We start from the raw sequence: 22,526 nt of genomic DNA, 5'->3' as shown, positions 1-22,526 counted from the left end.
TATTCTTATGCAAGTCTTGTGTGATAGGTATGCTAATTGCATACGTTTGGCCAATTGTTGTCGTCCTGTTGTTCGTGAGCTCTTCCTCAGTTGCCATGGAGACCTGCGGCTAGAAACCAGAGCTGGGCTCTTGGCGGTCAGGAGATGGGAAGAGAAACCTACGTTGACATAATGTCCACCACGCGCCATGAAGGCTGGGTCTCCGGGGCGCATGGAGTCTCCGCCCTCGGCCGTACGAAGCTGTCGGGCGGGGAATGGCCTCTGCATTTTGGTCGAGGAAACTAACGCTAATGGAGCCCAAAGGCCTGCCAGCGGTGTGGGCGGTGACGCGTGGCAGACGTGGCTGGGACCCCTGGAGTCCGGCTCCGCTCGGCCCGTCACGCCGCGCTCCTCCGACCCCGACGGGGGGAGGGCGGGTGCTGACCGGCGAGGACGGGAAGCGAGGTCCCCGTCACAGGCTCGAGCCTCAAAAGCTGGGAGCCCGGGGGCGGGGGTGTTTGTGTGCGCGGCTCTGACGCCGCCACGAAGCAGCGGTCAGGCCTGAGCGCGCCCAGCCACGTCCTAGCCTCCAGCAGGAAACGCTGCACGTCGTGCCCCGACTCCCCCTTGGCCGCCCGGACGCCCTCGGTAAGGACGGCGCGGCGGCCACGCCCGTGCCCACACCTCTGCGGGCCTCACGCCCTCTCCCGGAACTGAACGACACGGCCGCGTCCAGCTGGAAGAGCGGAGCACAGCCAGGCGTCTCCCCCCTGCCGCCGCCGAAAGCGCCGGCCTCTCGTCATCCTTCCGGGTTCCCGGGAAGTCTCCGCCCCTCGGCCCCAGCCACGCCCCCGTGCGGCGCACCCCGCAACCCTCAAGGCGCCGCGAGGGGAAGTGGGCGGCTCCCGGCTGGGCGGGCCCACCGGGCACTTCCGCCCCTCAGCGGCACTTCCGCCCCTCAGCCGCATGGCCGCGCGCCGGGGTCGCGCATGCGCAGCGGTCCATGGAGCTGCCGGAGTCGGGACAGGGGCTGCTCTGTCGGGGAGAACCGGCGGCTGAGGCGGCCTTGGCCCGTGAGTGCGGGGCCCGCGGGAGGCTGGAGGCTGGGTGGGCCGGCCAGACCGGGCGGCCGAGGCTCTGTTTCCGTGTTTCACGTCCGGGGACGCCTGGGGAAGCCTTTGTTTTGAGGGAGGGGCCGTGCCAGGCTCTTTATCTCCCACCCGCTTTGTGGGCCGACTCGCGCCCGCCCCGCGCGTCCCGCCCTGCGCGCCCGGCCGAGCGCGGCGCCCTCTCGGCCGGCTCGGCGGGCCGGGGCCGGGGCGCGCGCCTGTGGCCGGCGAGCCTGCGGGAGACGCCGCCGCGCTCCCCGGCGAGGTCTGCGCGCCGGCTGCTGTCGCGACGGGACTGTTGCCCCTTTGTGTCCGGACCGAGCAGGGCTCTCGCTGGGCCCTCGTCGCCCGAGCGTGCACGGCACAGCGTCCCTTCCTGCTCTCCGTGTCGCGTGCCCTCGTGCTCAGGAGATGCGTCCGCACGTCCCGCGAGGATGTGAATGCGCAGCCTGAGCCGGCGGCTGTCCTCGGCGGCTGTCCCTGGCTGACAGCTGTGGGCGCTGGCGACGCCTCCCGCGCCCCGCGCTCGTTCCTTGCCTCCTCCTGCAGTCAGCGCCGCGAGCCTGGAGGGGCACTGTCCCCGCAGGTTCCAGGACGGAGAAGCAGGTGGTCCCCAAAGCCGGCGCCACTTCCCCTTGGGGACTGGGGGCTTCTTGCAGCGGTACTTCCTCCGGACAGTTTCACTTTCAGTTCCCAATTCTTTTTTTTCTGTTTGGTTAACACTTTCCTTGGATTCGGGCTTTCAAAGGGTCATCCGCTGAAGATTTTCCTTGGATAGGAAAGGTTTGGGGGACTGAATGGGTAGAGAATTTACACAAAAGTTACCCTTTCATGTGGGATTTATTTTATTGGTTTGTACCATGTAGCTGTTTCTTTCTGGAGGCATCTGTCTGCTCAACCCTTTGTTTTTCCTGCCCCCTGGCTGGGTGTCAGGGTCCTAAGGAAGGCACTTTGTGGATGGATCCCTCCCTCATTCATTGTCCCTTGTCTTTTCCAACCCTGGCCTGGAGTTTTCTCCCTTCTTGCTGAGGCTCCATTGATTTGGAGTTGTCATGGCAACATTGTAGCAACTCTGTTGTTCTTAGGCTCGGTGAATAAAATAGATGGGGCTTGAAGAGGATACACTTGGGCTTGAAGAGGATACACTTGGGCTTTTGAATCTTTAACCAATAATAACTGATATAAATCTGCACACCCCAAAACAAGAGCCCTGTCACTGGAATGGGGCCCGAGGGCCAAGTGTGGCATTTATAATTCGGGAGGGTTTTCCAACGGCAATGGGGTTCAAGTTTTCCCTTCCTAGGTTTGACAACAGACATTTCTTGGTTCACTGTTTATACAGTTGCTTTTTCAGTCACTGTAGCCCCTTCCCCAGCATCAGAATGAAGGAAGCTGATTGTGCCCTGTTCTTGGCTGTGTCTTCATGGAGCCTAAGTTCTAGATATGGGCGGGTGGGGTGGGGTTGGGGGGAAGGCTGCTCAGTTTCCTAGAGTCACTGCAAACTACCTGATTTCTACCAGGACTTAGCACTCAGGCCTGTGAGTCAGGAGATACAAAGACTTCCAAAGAAGGACCAGTTCCTCGGATGTGCCCCCTCACAGAGAGATGAAGGGGTGAGTGAAGAAGAGGTAGGGTCTGGGATGGGGGACGGGAGGCCTAGAGAATGCAGAATGGCTCAGAGCACTGGCTCTGGAGCCAGGCAGGCCTGGGTTCAGGTCACAGCTCCATCACTTACTAGCTCTGTGGCTGGCCTTCCCTTCCATAAAACGAAAGTAGTGTTACCAGCGCCACTCATGGTACTGAATAGGATGTGCCTGTTCAGTGCTTAGCTCGGCTTCCATACGCAGGGAACACTCAGTAGATTCTAACCTAACCTCGCTCTGTGGGGAATGCCAGTGAGCTTGGGAGCCACATGTTACTGGGCCAGTGAGCTTTACAGTCACTCCTCCCCTGATTCTCCCCATGTCCCTCCACAAACAGGCAGCAGAAAACAGCTGAAACGGAAGAGGGGACAGTGCAGATCCAGGAAGGTGAGTGGTAGAAACAGAAGTGAGTTGGGATCAAGAGCCCATCATGGCGTCTCTCTCTCCCATGGGCTACCTCCTGTGCTCTTGTAATTCAGGTGCAGTGGCAACTGGGGAAGACCCAACCAGTGTGGCTATTGCCAGCATCCAGTCAGCCGCCACTTTCCCTGACCCCAACGTCAAGTACGTCTTCCGAACTGAGAATGGGGGCCAGGTAAGGGAGGGGGCCAGGTGGCTGCAGGTGTTCCTGGGGGTTGGGATTGAGGGAGGTCGTTGAACCTGTCAGGGGAGACCTGGCTTGGAGGATGAGGTGAAGCTGTGGGCTATTTAGGGGGTGGGGGTGGGGCACTACATTTGCAGTAGAGATTGGTACGGGGTAGGGCTACGCTGAAACCTCTGTGTGGGTGCAGGAAGGGGAGAGGCTGGGTCTGTGTCCCTGAAGGGCTCGTATTCTATCTACGAGAAGCTCTGTGAGGGGCCCCGGGAGCCTTAGCACGTACACTCTCATCCTCTCTTCCCCTCCCTGCTTCTAGGTGATGTACAGGGTGATCCAGGTGTCCGAGGGGCAGCTGGATGGCCAGACTGAGGGGACTGGTGCCATCAGTGGATACCCTGCCACTCAATCTATGACCCAGGTACAGGGGTGTGGTTGGGGGAGGGAACTGGCTCTCTGAAGAGTGAAATGAAGAAGGGAAACAGTGGGGGGGGGGGGCCCGAGGCCCCCAGAGCTGCCTGTGCCTGTCTGGATGCCTCTCCCTCTGGGTAGCTGCAGAGCAGTTCCTGGGGGAGAATCTGACCGTCACTGGACTCAGTTCTCTTGCTCCCCTTGCAGGCGGTGATCCAGGGTGCATTCACCAGTGATGATGGCGTTGACACAGAGGGCACAGCTGCTGAGACGCATTACACTTACTTCCCCAGCACGGCCGTGGGGGATGGGGCGGCAGGGACAACATCCGGGAGCACAGCAGCTGTCGTCACTACCCAGGGCTCCGAGGCACTGCTGGGACAGGCGACCCCTCCCGGCACTGGTAAGATGCTGTGAGGTGCTGGCTGGAGGGGCTGGCATGGGCTGTGGGCCAGCCGCTGGGCGCTGGGCCTCTCCCCATGGCCCCTAAGGATCACTGAGGCCTGCGCAGGCGGGGGGTCTGGGGCTGCCCTTCCAGCAGAAGGAAGTTCCCTCTTGTCAGAGGCGGGTCCCAGGGCCTTGGCCTCAGCTGGCTGACGTTTCTCGCCCCATGTCCTTACGGCACCCACCTGCATGCTCACAGGTCAGTTCTTTGTGATGATGTCACCACAAGAAGTGTTGCAAGGAGGTGGCCAGCGCTCCATTGCCCCCAGGACCCACCCTTACTCCCCGTGAGTAACCCTGTCTCTTCTCAGTTCCGTGAGTGGTCTTAGTCCCTGCCAAATCCTGTGCGATTCCTGACCCCACAGTCCAATCTTACTTTTTGACCTTCCATCACTCTGGCTACCCTGGGCTCCGTTGTCAGGAAGTCAGAAGCTCCCCGGACAACTCGGGATGAGAAACGCAGGGCTCAGCATAATGAAGGTAGGGGTGGCGTGCTGGGGTTGGGGACAGCAGTGATGTCTGAGGGGGACTTCTCGCCGCTCACCTTGTCCCCCACTTTGCCCCACAGTGGAGCGCCGCCGCCGAGACAAGATCAATAACTGGATTGTGCAGCTGTCGAAGATCATCCCCGACTGCTCCATGGAGAGCACCAAGTCTGGCCAGGTCATGGCGGGACCCTGGGGTGGGCGGGAGGCCCGCATCCTGTCTCCTGGGCTTGTGCCCAGATGTGGTCGCAAGTGGGCACTCACGGCACTGCTTTCTTCTTATCTCTCTCTGAGGCTCCTCAGGGGACACCGAGGTCCAAAGTGTGAGCGAGCTTCTGGAACGCAAGCCACGTGACTTATCCTAGTCCTCATTTTGTTGGCTTTTTCTTGCAGAGCAAAGGTGGGATTCTCTCCAAAGCCTGCGATTACATCCAGGAGCTTCGGCAGAGTAACCACCGGTTGTCTGAAGAGCTGCAGGGGCTGGACCAGCTGCAGCTGGATAATGACGTACTTCGACAGCAGGTAGAGTCCAGGCCTCAGTGAAGCCCCTGCGGCCCCACGGCCTCTGGCCCAGTTGGGGACGCTGCGCTTGGTTGCCATCTTCTTCCCATCTGCGGGGGTCATCCGCGGAAGTTAGGGACTTGGCTGTGCCACGCGTCTACCTCGCCCCTTAGTGCCTCCTTCTCACGGCAGGTGGAAGATCTGAAAAACAAGAACCTGCTGCTGCGAGCCCAGCTGCGGCACCACGGGGTGGAGGTGGTCATCAAGAGTGACAGCAACTAGCTGTGGGCATCCAGGGCTGTGGGCCCTACAGCCCTGTTCCCAGGACTGCAGACAGCCCAGGAGCAGCAGGCTAACCTGGGCCCCTTTCCTTCACTGCCCACTTCTGGCACGGACGGGACTGGGGGAGCTGAGAGGCGCGTGTCCAGAGGCCCTGTGGTACAGCAGCCTGCAGGGGTGTGACACATGGATGTGTCCTGACAGCCTCGCCCAGCCCCACCGCGCAGCCCTGGGCCCCGGGGCCCCTCCCGCACAGTGCGTGTGCGGGCTCCATGCTGAGTACTGGACGCACGGAAGTTGGGGGTCGCCCAGTGCTTGCTCACAGTGCCAGCAGAGGGTTTGCTGAGCAGTGCTGCTCCGGATACCCTGGGAATCGGGAACTTGCACTGGTTCTCCCGACCCTGGAGCTCAGAGGTGCACCTGAGGACGCTGGGGAACAGATGCTGAGCAGTGGCTGCTGCCCCAGGAGAAGACTGGCCCTCAGCGGAGGCCTATGCAGTAGCCTCTGGAGCCAGGGAGAGCCGCAGGCCGGGGCTCAAAGGACCTTCCCCTTCCTGGGGATTGGGTCTTTTTTCCCTTTTCTTTCCTTTTTTTTTTTTTTCAAAAAAAGATAAAATATTCAGAGCCACAGTTGTCTCCTGTTTTCTCTTCTTTTGTGGGCCCCTGGGGCAGGATGGAGGGGGCACATTGTGCTTTGACCAGTGAGGGTTGGGCCAAGATTCCACCGTGTGCTGCTCCTGTGCTCGTTACTCCGAGTCCTAGTACATGGGCCAGACCAGTGGGTCGTCACAAACGCCAGGATTTCTCTGGTTGGCGAGTGTTAGAGGCACGGCGAACCAGAGCTGCGGGCCGGTGCGGGAGGCTATGCCTTGCTTCCGGTTCCGGTCTGCGGGCGCCCGTGGGCCGGCCAGGCAGCATTCCTGCAGCTGGCGATCGCGGCGCGCACCATGGCTGCAGGTACCTGAGGGAGCCCTGGGGTCGCGTCCTGCCCCGCGCGTGTGGCCTCCCCGGGAGGAGTGTAGTGGGGTGGGGGGCGTGGCTGCGGTCCACAGCTGCCCCTCCCGGTTGGGGTGCCGCGGGGTGGGGGGTACGACCTTGTGGGGCGGCGTGCTGGGTGGGAGCGCCGCGGCAGAGCCCTCCAGGCATTCGTGCCCCCCCTCCCCCCGCAGCACCCACCGTCTTGCTCCCGGAACTCCGCTCGCTCCTGGCTGCCGGGCGGGCGCGGCTCGTGGACGTGAGATCTCGGGAGGAAGCGGCCGCCGGGACCATCCCCGGGGCACTCAACATTCCGGGTACGGGATTGGGAGGGGGCGCCCGCCACGTGGTGGACCCAGGGGGTCTTAGCTGAGGGGCCTCACGTAGGGTGGTGCGGAGAGGCTCTGCCATCCCTCTCCCCCCAGGCTTCCTGGGGGGAGGCCGATTGGAGGCGGGCCTGGCAGCACAACCGCCCTTGGTGTCTGAGAGGTGACAGGCGGCGGGGAGGGGCTGCCCCCATTCTCTCCGCCGACTCCCGAGGCTGCGTCACGGAGTCCCGCCTCTCCTCACTCCTCAAAAAGCGGCTTCAGGTCACAGGTGGTTTGGCTGACTCCCAGCGCGGGCGGGCTGCATCCTACCCGTGAGGTTGGGGTTGGTGGCCGCCATGTTGCTTTGGGGGCCCCTCGAGATTTATTCGACCACCAGGACCCAGTCCTTCCAGGAAAACCTCTGAACCTGAGACCGCCAAACTGCGACTTTCCGTTCTGTCCTCTGACTTCCTCCCAGCGTCTGAGTTGGAAAGTGCCCTGCAGATGGAGCCCGCTGCTTTCCAGGCTTTGTACTCCGCTGAGAAGCCGAAGCTGGAAGATGACAATCTCATTTTCTTCTGTCAGATAGGCAAGCGTGGCTTGCAGGCCACCCAGTTGGCCCAGCGCCTTGGATACAGAGGGTATGGGGAGGGTGGCTGCTGGTGGGGAGCAACTGGGGACTGACTGTGCCCGGCCTGCCCTGCCCTCACCCGGTCCTGTCTCCACAGGGCTCGCAACTATGCCGGGGCCTATAGAGAATGGTTCCAGAAAGGAGGTTAGGTAGGAGGTGGCTTATGGACTGTGAGCCCACCCCCAAGAGACACCGAAATAAACGTGATGAAGAGGCTGACTTGTTGGGTTGGGCCACGCCTGTACACGCAAAAGCATCAAATAAAGAGCATTTCATCAAAGCCCTGGAAGCATCCAACTTGTCAGGTGAGTTGAAAATAGTTCTGATCTTAATCTAGGTCTCACTTTACCCCTGAGTCCTCCTTCCAGCTTCATCTGCTCCCCCACCCTACACACACTAAACAAAAGAAAAAATCCCAGCAGTTTCCTGCGACTACAATTCTCCTTCTACAACAATTGTTTTCAGTCCAGGATGTACATCAGAAAAAAAGAATTGGGCCCCATCCAGATTTGGAATCTTAGGGGTGAGACCTGGGCACCCCCAAGTGAGCCCCTCGAGTGATTCTAATATGTGTCAGGAGCAAGAACCACTGCTGTAGACCGGAGGGCAGCACACTAGGGCCCCTGGCCTCACGGCCACCACCGGTCATTTACATATTGGCTATGGCTGCTTTTGTGCCAACATGGCAGAATACTTGTAACAGACTTTGCATCCTTCAAAACCTGAGCTGTTTACTATCTAGTCCTTTCTGGAAAGTGTGCCTACCCTCGCTCTACACCTCCAGGTCCCCAGTCCCAGCTGTTGGCTGTAGTGGTGGAGGCCATCCCTGTAGATGTGTCAAACACAGGCTGTGCGGGCTCTGCTGTGCCACCAAAAACAGGTCCCAGCTGTCATCAGCACTGTCCTCCGATCCCGCACTGGGCTGAACGAAATATAACTGGGTAAAAATAATGAAAAAGCACATGTTTACTGAGGCAAAATTCAACACTACACGGTACGTGTATGCGTGTAACTTCCCGCTGGCATTGTGACAGTTTGATGCTTATCCTTCCATGCCGTTTAAATATTGTAATGGCAGAGTTCTGACTTCTTAAGTTTGATTTTTTTAAAAAGTGTTATTCCTTTATTTGTGGAAGAGAGAGTGGGGTCAGAGATGGACCCAATTTTCTGATTTTTCAAGTTTCTGAAGACATTCCTTCTGACATTTCCTGCATTTCCTGCACTTCTCTCACCTCCTTTTCCTTCTGCTTCCTTCCCTCCCTCCTTCCCTCCCTTTTTTCCTCTGCCTTCTGGACTGTACCCAGCCCTCGTACATCTTTTCCCTCACAGTCTACGCTGCACAGTCTACACAATCGTCCACTCTTGTCTAATCAGTACATTCCTGTCTTAGCTGGACAGCGTGGGTCTGGAGATAAAGTGAAAAAAGGTGAGAGGCTAGCCCAGGGTCTGATAAATAGTAGGTGTCAGTTACTGTTTTCGTCTCAGAATGCTTGGGAAATTTTCCTGGGGTCTAATTTCCCTCTTTGCGTCTTAACTGTTCTAGTCTTCCCTTTTTCCCTCCTCAAGTATTATAATTCGATTATGTCATTTCTTTAGTTGAGGCATAATTTACTTCTAATAAAAGCACAGTTGTTAAGTGTTCAGTTCATCGAGCTTAGACAATGGTATGCTCACGTGTAACTCCCATCCTAAAGAAGACACTGAAAGCCCCAGAATTTCTCAGGCCCCTCTCCAGTCAGTTACATCTTTAGCCACTTTCTAGGCCACCATTTGCCATCTTCTGTCCCCATAACCTAGTTTCCCAGCTTCTTCCTGCTTGCCAGCCTGTGCTGCGCTTTGTGCAGTTTAGCTGATGGAGGTTCCAGTCCTTTGGTTCCAATCCTGGTAGTAGAGTGAGCTGACCGCTCTCTCTGGCTTGATTATTCTAAGCAGGTTCCTCTTTCTCCCTCATCGTTGGGTCCATAATCTTGACAGGCTGCCCCCACCCATTACCTGGCCCTAGGTGCTCTTTCTGTTTCCACAGAGCTGGCTGTTTCAGCAGGTGAGGCTTAAGAGCCAGTGTCCCAGCTCTGTGACATCCCTGCCTTCTGTCTTCCTTTCCAAACCACAGCACCAAACCTGACGCCCCCACCCCCACCCCCAGGCTCTGCTCCCCGTGTGCCTGTGTCATCATAGCTCCCACATGACATGTTCATGGTTTCTCTCTCAGTCGATTGTGAGCTCTGCAAAGGCAGGAACTGCCCGTGTTTCCTTACGTCTAGTGCCTCAAACACGAGTTCTCAGTAGCTATTTGTGAGCTCGACTAGCCTCCTGACTTTCAGCATCTTCTAATGTAAGCCTTTCTGAAACATCACTGGCTGAGCAATCCTGAAGCAACACTTTGATCTTCTCACTGCAGATCACTTACAGCAGGTCCTTGTTGCCTAGACACCCCAGCATATACCTGTGCCTGCCCTGTTATGTAACCTGTCGTCTGGACCCAGGGTCACCCTGCCTTTCCAAACTTATCTTCCATCAGCTGGCTTCTCTCGTGGCCCAAGTAAACTCCACTCCTCCCTGACCCTGGCTTTGACTCACCTTTGCCCCATTTGTGAAGCTTCCGGTCTCTTATGAAACACTCTGAATTCCCCAAGAATTAGAAGAATTGTTTGGCAGGACACTTGCTGTCGTCATCCAGAGGGCTTTTAAAATGAAGGAGAAGGGAGAAAAATAACCAGATAAATGATAATACTGAATTCCATGAAGGACACAGGAGAAACAGGAGAGCAGTGAGGCAGGTACACACCTGTCTGTAACTTGTGTGACTCCGCCCCTCTAGCTGAGCTCTTTACGGGGAGAAGCTGTTCACTTTATTTACTTTTGGCCAACAATTAAACCAGAACCCAGCACATAGGCGGTATTCAACAGATGTTGAAGTTTTACTCAGGTGTTTAGGGAGGAAAATGCAAAGGACGAAAGTTGGGAATGATACTCACGAATGGTAGCATGATATTATGTAAAGAGAGAAGGCCGTGAATCAGAGTTCCGAGTTCCAGTTCTGACTCAGTGCTACTTAGTGGTCACTGCAAGTTACTATTTTAAACTATTCCAACTCTCCCTTTTCTTACCTGTAAAATGGGAGTTAAAAGACTTGTCTCTTTGGATTGGTGTAAAAGCTTCCTGGGATAACATGTAAAGTACATGCCATATAAAACGTGGTTTTGGAGATGTGCCTACAAGAATGAATAATAAACACTATGCTAAATAGCATAGATATTTTGAAACATGATGGAAGGGAGCTTGTGACAGGCAGTGGAAAAGGATGTCGTATTAAAAAGGAAAATATGTTTCATAGAAGAGTCAGTCATAAGTGTGCAGCTTGATGAATTTTTACCTTGTGGCCCTGTTTTATCACCACTGTGGTCAGAACACATGTGCTGTATGACTTGAATGATTTAAACTGTTGAGTGTTGCTTTGTGGCCAAGTGTCTGATCAATTTTTATAAATGTTTCATGAACACTTGAAAAGAGGGTGTATTCTGCAGTCTTGGGGTACAGTGTTTATGTATGTCAGTTAGTTACAGTTTATTATGTTGTTCAAATCTATTACCTCTTTAAAATTTTTCTGTCTGCCTGTTGTATCAGCTGCTTACAAAGGTATGTTTAAATCTCTCAGTGTGATTGGGATTTGTCTATTTCTGCTTTTAGTTTTGTCCGTTTTATTTTATGTACTTGGAGACTATGCTATCAGACTGTACAAATTTAGAACTGTTATGCTTCCTCCTGAATGGATCCTTTTTTCATTACATCCGTCTTTAGCTCTGGTGAGGCTTCCCACCTTAAAGTCTGTTTTGTTTGCTCTTAGTACAGCACCAGCTTCATTTGGTTAGTGTTTACGTGGGAGTAATAGACCATGTCTTCTGAAATTCATATGAACCAAAGAAGAGCTAAGCACAGTTACACAATAAGTGGGATATAGGAAAGCAGATTTTTAAAATTTAAAGAAATATAAGAGATTCTAAAGAGAATGAGAGAAGGAAGTTGAAAGTCCTCAGAAACTATACTTGATAGTATTTCCCAGTGGGAATCCCTTCCAGCTCATCCATTCTACCAGTCTTCTCTTTTCTAATCCTATTCCTCAAGCAAGTCCTCCAATTAACTGACCTGAACGGCATTTTGTTATTTACTATTTTACTCCTAATCCGGTCGTGGATTCCATGAAGGTTCCTCACTGCCAAACCTGGAATAAACTTACCATGAAAGTTCAAGACTATATGAAGAAAATGTTCAAACACAGAGAAAAGATCTTAAAAAAAGACACAAAAGAAAAGACTTAAAAGGTTCTTGGGTAGGAAGACTTGGCCTCATAAAGGTATCAGTTTACTTGAAATTAAGAATAGCTAGAAAAAGAAAGCAAACGAAGAACCAAGAAAAGCTAGAAAAAGGATGGCGATGAGGGGAGCAAGCCCTACCATTTATTAAAATATATATTAAATCCTTAGTAATGAAAACAACGCGTGCGGATAGATAGATAGGCTCTATACCCCATACCACATACCAAAATAAATTTCAAATGGATCAAAGATTTAAAAATAGAAACCATCAATAAGAGTTCTTTCATACTGTATTGCATATTTAAAAGTTGTTAAGAGAGTAGATCTTAAAAGTCTTCATCCTGGGGTGGCCGATTAGCTCAGTTGGTTGGAGTGTGGTGCTAACAACACCAAGGTCGCCGGTTTGATCCCCACATGGGCCACTGTGAGCCGCACCCTCCTTAAAAAGAAAAAAAAAGTCTTCATCCTAAGAAAAAATAATTTGTAAGTACGTATGGTAACAGATGTTAACTCGACTTAACTATGGTTATCACTTTGCAATGTATACAAATACCAAATCATTATGTTGTACACCTGAAACTAACAATGCTATAGGTCAATTATACCTCAACTTAAAAAATAATTAAAAACACACACACAAAACAATTCTTTCATTATCTTCCAGTGGGGAAGTTATTTCCATTCAGACCTGTATGACTGGCCTCTCTTTAATCATGTCCAAAGTCTCTGTTGGGCACGTAACACTGTTCACCAGCCCTAACATGTACGTGTCCCTAGTGTGTTCAGTTTCTTCTGCACTTCTCCCCGCTCCAGATCTAACGTCCATTTCCTCTGCATTCTCAGCTTATGACTTTCCCTCAGACTCCACTGAGAACAGAAGAAATCAGACTGAGTTTCCACCATCTTCGCCACTGCACCACATACTTGACTCTTGTGGTACATGGTTGTCTCTGCTCCCTTGTAACCCTCATCTTGAGCTCTGGATCCCATCTTCTCCGTCCTCTGGAACTTGGTACTGCAGCTATCCCCTCTGCTTCACACAGCGTTAACTTTTTCCGCTCTACTGGTTCATTGCCATTCGCATACAAGCATTTCCACGTAAACAAAATCCCTATTCTGTCTGCATCCAACACCCCTCCAGCTACTTCATCTTTTCTCTGTTGTTCTTCTCAGCAGAATCTCGATTGAACTGTCTATACTAACAGCCTTTATCTCCTCAATTTACACTCCCTCCTTAGCCTGCTCCGTACAGGTTTTGTTGCCCTCCCCAGTATCCCACGGAAACTTCTTTCGAGGTGACACATGTGACACAGTTAGGTGACTCTCAGGAGGGGAGAGCCTTTGCCCTAGTTGCCTCTCTTCAGTGGAGGCAGTTCCCAAAGAGGCCAATACGTGGGGGATACACCCCTCCTTCCTGAAGGGGAGTCTGGGTAGCATCTCACGGCATCCACATGCACAAAACCCTGTGTTCCAAAAAGGATGCAACAACTGTATTAGACCGTATGTCTAGTTGTGGCTAAGGGGAAATTGAACAGCAGAGTCAGGTGAAGACAGGATGAAGTCAGGACTTAATCTGCAAATGTGGATTCAGTCTTCCTTGAGACCAAAGTAAAGTGACCAATAGGATCGGTTGTAAAATTCAAGGTATCCATGACACACATATGACAGAGGTCCAGCGTTTCTCCCCATGACGGAACATCGGGGAGGGAGTACTGTCATTGTGCCATGGCACCTCGGCCAGAGGTCACTTCAGGATTGTTTTCAACTCCGTCCTCGTTCAGTATCTTTATTAACCTATTGGATTTGACACAGAGAGCATGTTTATGGAACTTGCATGTAACACAAATTCAGGTGCAACTGCTAATATATTGGATGACAGAGTCAAGGTTTATGTTTAATAATCTCAGAGTTTTCTACTTTGCAGACAAACTCTCCAGTTTGATGTTTACAAAATCTGTTCTTTTTAAAAAAAAGATTACGTAAAACAAATGTCAATGACAATGAAATTTAAAATTTTATTATTTATTTAAACAACTTTATGGGAGAAGGAAATGGGTGAATGTCAAATGATTTGCATGCTCCACAATTACCTTCATGCTTTGTAAATGGGCACACAGCTGTTTCACACAGAAATAACTGGGATGCATACAATTTGTATTTACTCTCTTTCATTTAATAGTAATCATTAACATTATTTCACGTCTACTTTTCTTTATATTAATATTTCATTTTCAAAACAAGAAATAAGAAGTTGAATAGGGATACATGCAAAACAACCTTTGATCAAGAAAGAACTGCCCAAATATAGGACGCGAGACCTGATTTAATAGTAGTCCGAGTGAAAGTAAAAGGTCGTGGGTTTTAGTTTGCTACAAATTGACTACAATTCAATAGTGTCATTTGGCTATTACATCTGCAAATACATTCTTACATTGTAAGAGTGATGAAAATAGCTACCGTTTCAGTATTTAAAATATACCTGGCCCCATGCTTAACTTATTATCCTTGTTTTGCTATAAGGTGAGTGATACCACTATTACCATGACTACCTTGGATGCAGAAAGTTTCAGAGAGATGTGCGCTGGCTAACGACAGACCAATAGCTAGAAATTGAGGATCTGGGTGTGAACCAAGATCTGTCCATCCCATGGAGAGGTGGTTTCTCCAGTGCCCGGTTCAGACCTTGGTCAGTAACAAACACAGGATGATCCAGCAGAGGGACACTAATAGGGATGGGGGTGGGGAGGCTGGTGAACACGTACCATAAGAAGACTCTTTGAAGGCTATAAAGACGTTTAGCTTGGAAAAGGAAAGACTTACAAAGCTCATAATACGTGTCTGAAAATACTTAAAGGAAGGGCTGCCATTGGCAAAGAATAATTAGATATTTTGTGAACTCTAGAGAGCAGTGGCTGGAAGTTACCAGGAGGCAGATTCCAATTTGTTGAAAGGATATTTTAACAATTAACAGGTGTACTAAAAGCAGAGTGGTCCGTCTTGAGAATATTTAGAAGAGTTTAAGCAGTATTGTATAAACTCTTGGTGGTTGTATGGGTCCTCCTGTGTAGTGTGAGAGGAAGACCTAAATGACCTCTAAAATGACCCTTGCATCTAAAGACTTCGCTCAGTCTCAGAGTTCCTTTAAAGCCCTGCATAAGCTCCCCCACCTGCAAGGTTCCTCTGCCGGTCACAGCCCAGTCACTGGTCCCTTCTCAAGCTCGTCCCTCTTCGCCTCTTCATTCTCATACTTACCTTTGTGTCTATGTGCCTCCCTTTGAGGGTAAAGAACAGAGCTTTGCACATGGTAGGCACCCAAATGTTTGTTTCGATTTACTAATATGAAGTTTCTCCTCCGGTTATTGTTTCCTGTATTTCTCCTAGAAGTAGACTGTAAGCCATTTGAAGCCAGGGATGGCGGTTAGTATTTGTTTGTATTCCCCTACAGCACCCAGCAGGTGCTTTAAGTACGTTGCTTAAACATTGCTTAAACATTGCTTAAAGTACGGCAGAACCAGAAGTGGATCTTGGCCCAAGATACGTGAACCAAGGAATGAAAACAAAGAGAGAAGGAGCAGAAGGTCAAGGAATACCACTGTTTTGTATAAAAGTATGAACTTTTTATGTGCAGTGAGAGAATGCTCAGGAAGTTTCCCACAGGTAACCTGGGTGCACAAAGATCAGGTAAAATTAAATCATTGTAAAGTAGAAACTACAAACAGTAAAGGTGTTGAACATGCGTTTCATTTAAAAATGACGTAACAATATATTAACAGAAAGGTTTGGTATCAACATAGTCTATAGAAAGAGGGGGTTAGTCAGCACCCAACCATTAGTCACTGTGCAGAGAATTCTGAAACAGGGCTCTTGTGACAGATCGCACACGTTAAAGGACATAGTCATAGTGATACTCACAGAGCATCTGCATGTCAATTTGTGTTATGTGCTGTACTTACGCTTAAATTCCTTGAGCCACGTAATTCTCCTTTCCCCGGTTTCTCTCCCGCCCTCTCCTTTCCTTCCCTCCTCTCAGCGCAGGCCCTCTCAAAGCTTGTGAATGCTGCCAGTGGGGTCGACAGATGAACACGGTTTTGGGTTGTAGCATTGTGCTCTTCTCTCCTGGTCCTCGCCCCCCACCCCTCGCACATTAATGAGGTTTTCATTTGATAAAGGACGCGCCCAAGGCTTCTCCAGCACCCAGTAACTTACAGCCAAACAAACATCAAACAACAAAACCAGGCCGGTCTCCGCGGGGTGCGCAACACGACCGCCTTCCCTACCTCCCCCTTCCAGGTATCCCCCTACTGCAGCTCCAACCCAACCCCCAGCCAGTCCAAGAGACCCTACTTCGGAAACGCCGCCCAATCAGGGTGTGCTCACCTGCAGAAGCTGAGGAGTCGGTCTCCTTTGGCGACTGTTTTCCAGCCAATCAGAGGCGCCTCGGGCTTGAAAAGACGCCCCCCAGCTTCACGGGGAGAATGGTGGGCGGAACTGCACCTGGCGGCGGTGAGTCACTCAGAGGATCGGCGGCTGCCTCCTCCAATCGGAGTGCGCAGGGGCGGGGCGCCGGCCAATCGAGCGCGGAGGGCGGGCCGGCGGGCTCAACCTGGGCCGGAGCTCCGTCCGCGCGGCTGTGCGCGAAGCTGGGTCTGTCCCAGGGCTCCGGCGGCCTCTCTCGCGTCGGGATCCTGGTCGTCATGGGGACAAAGGCGAAAGTCGGGAGGGAACAGTCGCTTCTCTTCACGTCGGTGATCCTGTGTAAGTTCCCGGAGTTTCGGGAGGAATCGGTGGGTCGGGCCCCTCCCGCGGAGGGGAGGAGTCCAGAAACCTGCCCGCCGCGCCCTCCGGTCCCGCTCCGCTCCCCGCCCCCACCCGGCGGCTGTGCCCGCTCCCGGGGCTCCCGGGCCAGGGAGCGGCGGGGTCCGCAGGCGCACACAGCGCGGGGCGCTGGTTCCACTTCCCCGCGCTCACCCTGGGATGGACAGTGGGCGCGAGGGCCCTGCCCACGGTCACGCGGCCGCGCACCTGGGAAGGGTCGCCTCCCTAGACCACCCAGCCACCGGGCCCAGCAGCCCAAGAGCAGCCACCAGCCTGTCACCGCCGACTCCCGGGGCCCCTGGAAGCCCTGCTCCTTCAGGGGCTCCAGGGAAGCTGATGGAGGCGGGCGGGGGGTTCTTTCCCCGGCTGTTGCCCCGCACCCCGCGTCTTTGCGGGGCGGCGGCTGCCCTGGGAAAAGTGGCTGGGTGCAAAGTCTGAAGAGGAAATACAGCTGAAATCTGAAATTGCTCAGAAAACGGCATTCATTGTTCCTTTCGGGGATACCCGAGTCCTTAATAAACGGTGTTGAGTGACTGGCTGGTCCGGGCGCGGTCTTTGGCTGGATCCTCCTCGGAGCCAGTCGGAGCCTCCGTGAGTCGCTGGCCTGCCGGGACCTGCCCGTCCCGGGTGCGGGTGCCCCCGGCGGCGGCCTGCGTCCGCACCTGCCGCGTGTCCGTCGTCTGCTCCCTGAGTGCCCTGCCCACGCTTCTGTGTGTCCTTGTGTCAGTCAGTCTGCGGTCGGTGTGAATCTCTGATTTTCCCTCAGGGTCCATGTGATAGGAAATGATCAAATACCGTCGATATCGCCAGTTCTAAGGCCATTCATTTTGCTCAGTTCTGAAGGGTGGAGACAGGTTCCTGCCCTAGACAGATGGACTGACTACTTTGTCACAAACATTTGTCCGTTGTCACAAAAACAAGCCTTTGGGTTGGACTGGACTAGAGGCGAGCCTAATGGTCTCCCCATTGTGCGGATAAGGAAACAGCTCCAAAGAAAGGAAATGACTTTTCCAGACTGACAACAAAGGTCTCCTGACTGCTTTTGCCTTTTTATCTTCAGTTTCCATTGTCTGCCTACCCCACCTTTTTACTTCTGCCTGGATCTCAGGACTGTTGGTGACTCCATGGTTGTTGTTGGCTGTGTGTGGTACTCAGTACTGAAGACTGCCGGTTCTGTACTGTGCCTCCTGCCCCCAAACCTATGAGCTGCTGTTTTCCTCGCCAGTGACTCTGTTTGCACTGTATTTGTCATGCTTGTAATCTTCCTGGAGCTGTGTCCCCCCCTTTTTCCTTTCCTTTCCTTCCTCCTAACTTTCTGTATCACATAATAGTCACACTGGCTCTGAGAGAGTTGTGACAGCACCATTCTGAGATTGGGTCTGTTCAGGGAATCAGAAAACGGGTTCGGAGGCCGTCCCAGGTGACCCTGCATCAGCTTGACAGGACAGTGGGCCCAGGGAAGTCACATGTCCGGGGCTGGAGGAAACAACCCTGTAACATTTAAATCAGGCTGGACTTCGTCCTGTAATCCAATCCCCACCTCGCTTTCTTCTTTAAGTTCCCTCCTTAATTTCAAATGCATTAAAGAAGCTGCAAAACTTTTATGCCTGGGGAGCATTTGAGGTCTCGCTTCTGGCATATGTCATCAGTTTGGCTGAAATAAACATGTAAAAATTCTCTAAGTAAATAAATAAATAATCAGGCTAGCCCTGGGTAGAGTGATTTGATTAGTACACTGAGGATGGAAATAGGAGCCAGGCCACCCGCCTGGGGTCTGGCTTGGCTCTGCCTTATCCGTGATCTTAGGCCAGTAGCTCCGTCTTTTCGTCTGTAAAACAGGAGCAGTGACACTTGTCCTAACCCTGTCCTGACGATTTAACGGCATCATGGCTATATTACGTACACATGAAGGCATCACTGGGCAGCTGTGATCCCCTCTGGATTCTGTAAGGATGGAAGAATCTGTCCCTCGGAAAGTAGGTCAAAGAAAGCAGGGAGAGATCTTGATAGATCCCCAATGGCAAAAGTTAAAAAAGTAGGGGCTCGCTCTTGAGTGTCTAGTCTGTCCTGTAACCCCTGGGACGTCAGAAGTATGTACAGACGCCTGCGTGTTCTCCCTCCTCCCTCCCGGGCTGCTGCTGCTCAGTGTGGGCCTGCTGTCTGAGGAAGAAGACAGGGCAAGACGTGACTGACAATTAAGCAAAGGCCCAACCCCATCCTGGGAACCTAGAGGAGAGGGTGGTCTGAGCCTGCTGGGCAGGGATTGGCAGGGATCGGAGACTAAACTCAGGGAGAACAGGGCTTGAGAGAACATCTGCTGACGAGAGCACCAGTCCCCTCTCCCTAGAGAGCCTGTGCTTAAACAAGGCTCCAGCTGTCTCCCAGGCAGTGAATAGGCATTTCTGCTTAGCAGAGAGGCATGTGAATAGGACAGGGGAGAAAAGGGAACCTAGTTTGGAATGCTGGTCGTTGCCCCGCCCACCCTTACTGGATGTAGCGTCCCACCGGAGGCCATCCAGGGTGGAGGGACGGCTCAGGTTGGGCCATATGTGAACCCTGCTGTTCCTGCTGATGTGCTTTCTAGCTCTGCTGCAGCAGGGTCAGCTTGTCCCCAGAGGTGTGACTCCGGGGTCATCCCGCCTTTCCTCTCCCTCCCTCTCCCCCAGTTGAATTTACTCCCAGGAAAGAATTGTTTCCTTGAAACCAGAAACTAGAAAAACCAGACACTAGAAACAGGCCACAGCCAGAACTGGGAAGTGAGTGGCAGTGGAATTCCAGGGCCTGCGTTCTGCCCCTCCTGTACGCTCACTGGGTGATGTCTCTCTCCAGTCTACCCACCTTGCTCTGCCACCTCTGGCCTCGTTTTGCTTTGGGTTAGAGCTGCTGTAATTTCTTTTTTAAAGCTTACTGAATTAGAATAGGCTCATACATTGATGTGGTTTGAGAATCAAAGTGATATTAAAGGCGTGGGGGTGTCTCCTGTTCACCCCACCCCCCATAGTCTCTCATGTAGCTTTCAGTGTTTTGCTATTTGTTACCCAGACACAAGTATGTACCAACATACAGTTTTTTCTTCTCCCTCTTTTGCACAGAAAGAGGCTCCTGTTACATGCTTCATCTTGTTTATGTCACTTCATGTTCCCTGGAGAGCTTTTCACGTTGGTGTTTCAGGTGTTGTGGTCTTGGCCATTAGGGGGGCCCCTACCTGCCCCCCAAAGTCAGCGTGGTCAAGGGGCGCCTGTTCTGTGGACACAGACACGGCAGACAGCCATGCTCGGCGATAGATTTAAAAGCTGCACATTTTATGTGCTAGATTACAAAATAATGGAGCTTGTTTTTCACATTTGATAGCATTGAGGACAGACCTTGGGGATCTCTACCCTCAAACCTGCTTCCTTTCAGAAGGTTCAGGAAAGATCTGGATGACCACTCATCAGATGTAACTGAAAGAGGTTTCAGTGTTGTGAGAGGTGTGGGAAGCAGGGTGAGTGGGCACATACTGGGGTTTCCCAGGCATTGAAAACGCAGAGTTCATCTGCCTGGGACTCCGTGATAAGCAGGGTTTCTGTCTAAAGTCCGGCTGTGTCATTTGTTTCACAGTGTGGGAGTACAACAGGAGGAAGCAGCTGGCTGGCAGGAAGCTAGATGCCAGGCCCTGGAGTGCGCCCTGGGCAGGCAGGCAGAACCTTCCTTGTAATGGGGAGACAGGTGGGGGAGGGGAGGGGCAGAGCAGGTAGAACTGGAAATTCTGCTGAGAGCATGCCAGGAGCCAGGTGGAGTGAAAGCCCTCTCCTACACAGCCATTACACCGTCTGCCTTCCTTAGGGGCCTTTGCCAGCTGACTGACGTCGGAAGGCTTTTCAGACGGAGCACAGCTACCGCTGGGCTCACAGCGCCTTCCTCTCTCTGTCCACACATTCCTTACCTGTCCCACCCCAACCTCCAGGAGTGAGTGTGAGGGGTGAGACCAGCAGGCGGGGGTGGAAGCTCTAGGTCTGGGCTCTTATTGTACTGCAATGTCCAATTCATTGGTTAACCCAATAAACAGTGGTGGTTACTATGTTTGAGTACTGTGCCAGAGGTCAGGGATAAAAAAGCAGGCACACCTGCGATCAGAAAGCTGTGAGGGGAGCCAGAGGCAGCCATAACAATTAGCCTATGTTAAGGTACAGAGTCCGCTGGAGATGGTGGCTTTCAGCTGGTGGCTTTCGGAGGCCCTGGGTCCTCCCTGATGGTTAGAAGGTCCTGTGAGGCTCATATGTCTAGAGGGGAAGTTTGGATGAATTCTTAGAGAAAACCAGAGACTGCCTGGCTGGTTTCCCTCCTTTTTCTTTTCTTCAACGAGTTCAAACAAATTCAAGGCAAGAAAGCAACTTAAGTAAAATTCTAATAATCAATAGGGTGTATAGAGAAAACAAAGATTTCTTAATAAAGCAGTAGAAAGAAGTAGCTTTTCTGTGGTGGCTATGACCTGCTTGTACAAGGGTTGGTTGTTGGTGGCTTCATTCCGGCATCTGGACGCCACCCCCTCTGTGATCAGCTTCTCATCACAGCATTTTCTGTCTGGGCAAAGCAGTGTTAGGAGCTGGCCAGGATGCGAACATAACTTCCTCTGTCCCCACGGAGCCACAGACACACTGACCAAGCGGAACACAGAGTAGAGTGTGCCAGGGGTGGCGTCAAAGTACAAAACGTTTTGAGAGCATGGAAGAGTGGTACATTTTAAAAAGATTTATTTTTTTTAATTAAGAAATGATACATGCTCAATGTAGAAAAATGGGAAAATAGAGAAAATTAAATCACATGTACTTCTCTTATCTAGAGATAAAAACTTAGAGCTGGTGTTTCATTCCAGTCTTCCCTCTGAGTAGATGTGTGGTATACATATGTGGCTTTTTTCTTTCTTTTTTTTTTTTTTTTTTTTTTAAGATTTTATTGGGGAAGGGGAACAGGACTTTATTGGGGAACAGTGTGTACTTCCAGGCCTTTTTTCCAAGTCAAGTTGTTGTCCTTTCAATCATAGTTGTGGAGGGTGCTGTTCAGCTTCAAGTTGTTGTCCTTTCAGTCCTAGTTGTGGAGGGCACAGCTCAGCTACAGGTCCAGTTGCCGTTGCTAGTTGCAGGGGGCACAGCCCACCATCCATTGCGGGAGTCGAACCGGCAACCTTGTGGTTGAGAGGACGCACTCCAACCAACTGAGCCATCCGGGAGCTCAGCTCAAGGTGCCGTGTTCAATTTTAGTTGCAGGGGGCGGAGCCCATGATCCCTTGTGGGACTCGAGGAATTGAGCTGGCAACCTTGTGGTTGAGAGCCCACTGGCCCATGTGGGAATCGAACCGGCAGCCTTCGGAGTTAGGAGCATGGAGCTCTAACCGCCTGAGCCACTGGGCCAGCCCTATGTGTTTTTTTAAGTATAATATGCTTTCAGCAAAATCCATTCAGCTGTGTGGCTGTAACATAATTTACGCAACTGTCCGCCTTTTGTTGGGCATTTAGGTTTTCTTTTTCTTTGCTGGACTAAATAACATTAAATTATCCTGTGCATGCGTCTGTTATCTTATCTTTGATTATTTTCTTAGGCCACATTCGTAGAAGTTGGGGAGAGATTAATTTTGACTGGGAAAGGCATAATGTATCGAGGGATATTTGAACAGGATTTTGAAGGATGAATGAGGTTTCCTGGCTTGTGTGATGGAGATGCTGTGAAGCATAGTAATTTTGGGGTCTTAGAACTACATAGATCTGGGTTAAGGTTTTCAACTTGCTGTTTGTAGCTGCGCGATTTGGGGCAACTGTTGTAAGCCTCAGCGTTGTCATCTGTGAAATGGGATGATAACAATAGTACTTGTCTCAGGGGCTTTTGCGAGAATTTAATGAGACAATGCATGCAAGGCACGAGCCTTAATATGGGGGCTCCCTGTCACCTCTGCCATCTCTCCACTGACCCAGCCAGTCATGAGACCTCGCTCAGTTTCAAGAGAAGGAGACGTAGGCTCGACTTCAGTCACAATGTAAGAAAAGCATGCCAGATGAGAGAAA

At 52.0% G+C, this 22,526-nt stretch overlaps 3 protein-coding genes and 1 long non-coding RNA gene across 10 annotated transcripts in view; 3 read left to right on the top strand and 1 right to left on the bottom strand.

The window, feature by feature from the left end:
• The first annotated feature begins 896 nt into the window (after positions 1–896).
• Positions 897–6,076, top strand: USF1 (upstream transcription factor 1). 4 transcript variants are annotated; one of them, XM_019713001.3, is made up of 11 exons: positions 897–1,052; positions 2,609–2,701; positions 3,069–3,118; positions 3,211–3,295; positions 3,646–3,747; positions 3,945–4,140; positions 4,381–4,468; positions 4,603–4,661; positions 4,750–4,844; positions 5,060–5,188; positions 5,360–6,076. In XM_019713001.3, exons 5-11 carry the CDS (start codon positions 3,649–3,651, stop codon positions 5,447–5,449), a joined length of 756 nt encoding a protein of 251 aa, XP_019568560.1. In that variant the 5' UTR covers positions 897–1,052; positions 2,609–2,701; positions 3,069–3,118; positions 3,211–3,295; positions 3,646–3,648; the 3' UTR covers positions 5,450–6,076. The 4 variants fall into 4 exon arrangements, with proteins under 4 accessions (XP_019568560.1, XP_019568557.1, XP_074178357.1 ...); XM_019712998.3 differs by having other exon boundaries at positions 3,211–3,326; XM_074322256.2 differs by lacking the exon at positions 897–1,052 and adding an exon at positions 1,557–1,694 and having other exon boundaries at positions 3,211–3,326.
• A 187-nt stretch (positions 6,077–6,263) lies between these two features.
• Positions 6,264–7,640, top strand: TSTD1 (thiosulfate sulfurtransferase like domain containing 1). The gene is made up of 4 exons (XM_019713002.3): positions 6,264–6,403; positions 6,616–6,738; positions 7,208–7,370; positions 7,458–7,640. Exons 1-4 carry the CDS (start codon positions 6,394–6,396, stop codon positions 7,507–7,509), a joined length of 348 nt encoding a protein of 115 aa, XP_019568561.3. The 5' UTR covers positions 6,264–6,393; the 3' UTR covers positions 7,510–7,640.
• Positions 7,524–22,526, top strand: part of F11R (F11 receptor) — a 28,082-nt gene continuing 13,079 nt past the window's right edge. The window contains exons 1-2 of one of the 3 annotated variants that reach the window (XM_088801516.1): positions 7,524–7,665; positions 15,964–16,176. In XM_088801516.1, the coding sequence (XP_088657642.1) occupies positions 7,524–7,665; positions 15,964–16,176 (355 nt within the window). Of the gene's footprint in view, positions 7,666–15,963; positions 16,177–16,244; positions 16,429–22,526 lie in introns of those variants that run through there. The other 2 variants (XM_088801517.1, XM_088801518.1) reach the window with 2 other exon arrangements.
• On the bottom strand, positions 7,799–16,190 carry LOC141569354 (uncharacterized). 2 transcript variants are annotated; one of them, XR_012492896.2, is made up of 5 exons: positions 16,051–16,190; positions 15,627–15,730; positions 11,963–12,112; positions 9,938–10,041; positions 7,799–8,297 (listed from the first exon to the last, which is right to left on the bottom strand). It is a non-coding gene; the product is annotated as an uncharacterized LOC141569354 (long non-coding RNA). The 2 variants fall into 2 exon arrangements; XR_016022679.1 differs by lacking the exons at positions 11,963–12,112; positions 15,627–15,730; positions 16,051–16,190 and having other exon boundaries at positions 9,938–10,367.

Source organism: Rhinolophus sinicus, chromosome 11, assembly GCF_057876585.1.
Source record: "Rhinolophus sinicus isolate RSI-liver-muscle chromosome 11, RSI-T2T, whole genome shotgun sequence".
Lineage (NCBI taxonomy): Eukaryota > Metazoa > Chordata > Mammalia > Chiroptera > Rhinolophidae > Rhinolophus > Rhinolophus sinicus.
The sequence above is the reverse complement of the archived record's forward strand: the minus strand, read 5'-3'. Positions and strand labels throughout refer to the sequence as shown.

Bases quoted from the DNA above. Each gene is read 5' to 3' on its own strand.
- TSTD1 (XM_019713002.3), top strand. The intron at 6,739-7,207 runs GTACGGGATTGG...ACTTCCTCCCAG, and splicing joins CGGGGCACTCAACATTCCGG to CGTCTGAGTTGGAAAGTGCC. The intron at 7,371-7,457 runs GTATGGGGAGGG...CTGTCTCCACAG, and splicing joins CAGCGCCTTGGATACAGAGG to GGCTCGCAACTATGCCGGGG.
- USF1 (XM_019712998.3), top strand. The intron at 4,469-4,602 runs GTGAGTAACCCT...CTCCGTTGTCAG, and splicing joins AGGACCCACCCTTACTCCCC to GAAGTCAGAAGCTCCCCGGA. The intron at 4,662-4,749 runs GTAGGGGTGGCG...TTTGCCCCACAG, and splicing joins CAGGGCTCAGCATAATGAAG to TGGAGCGCCGCCGCCGAGAC.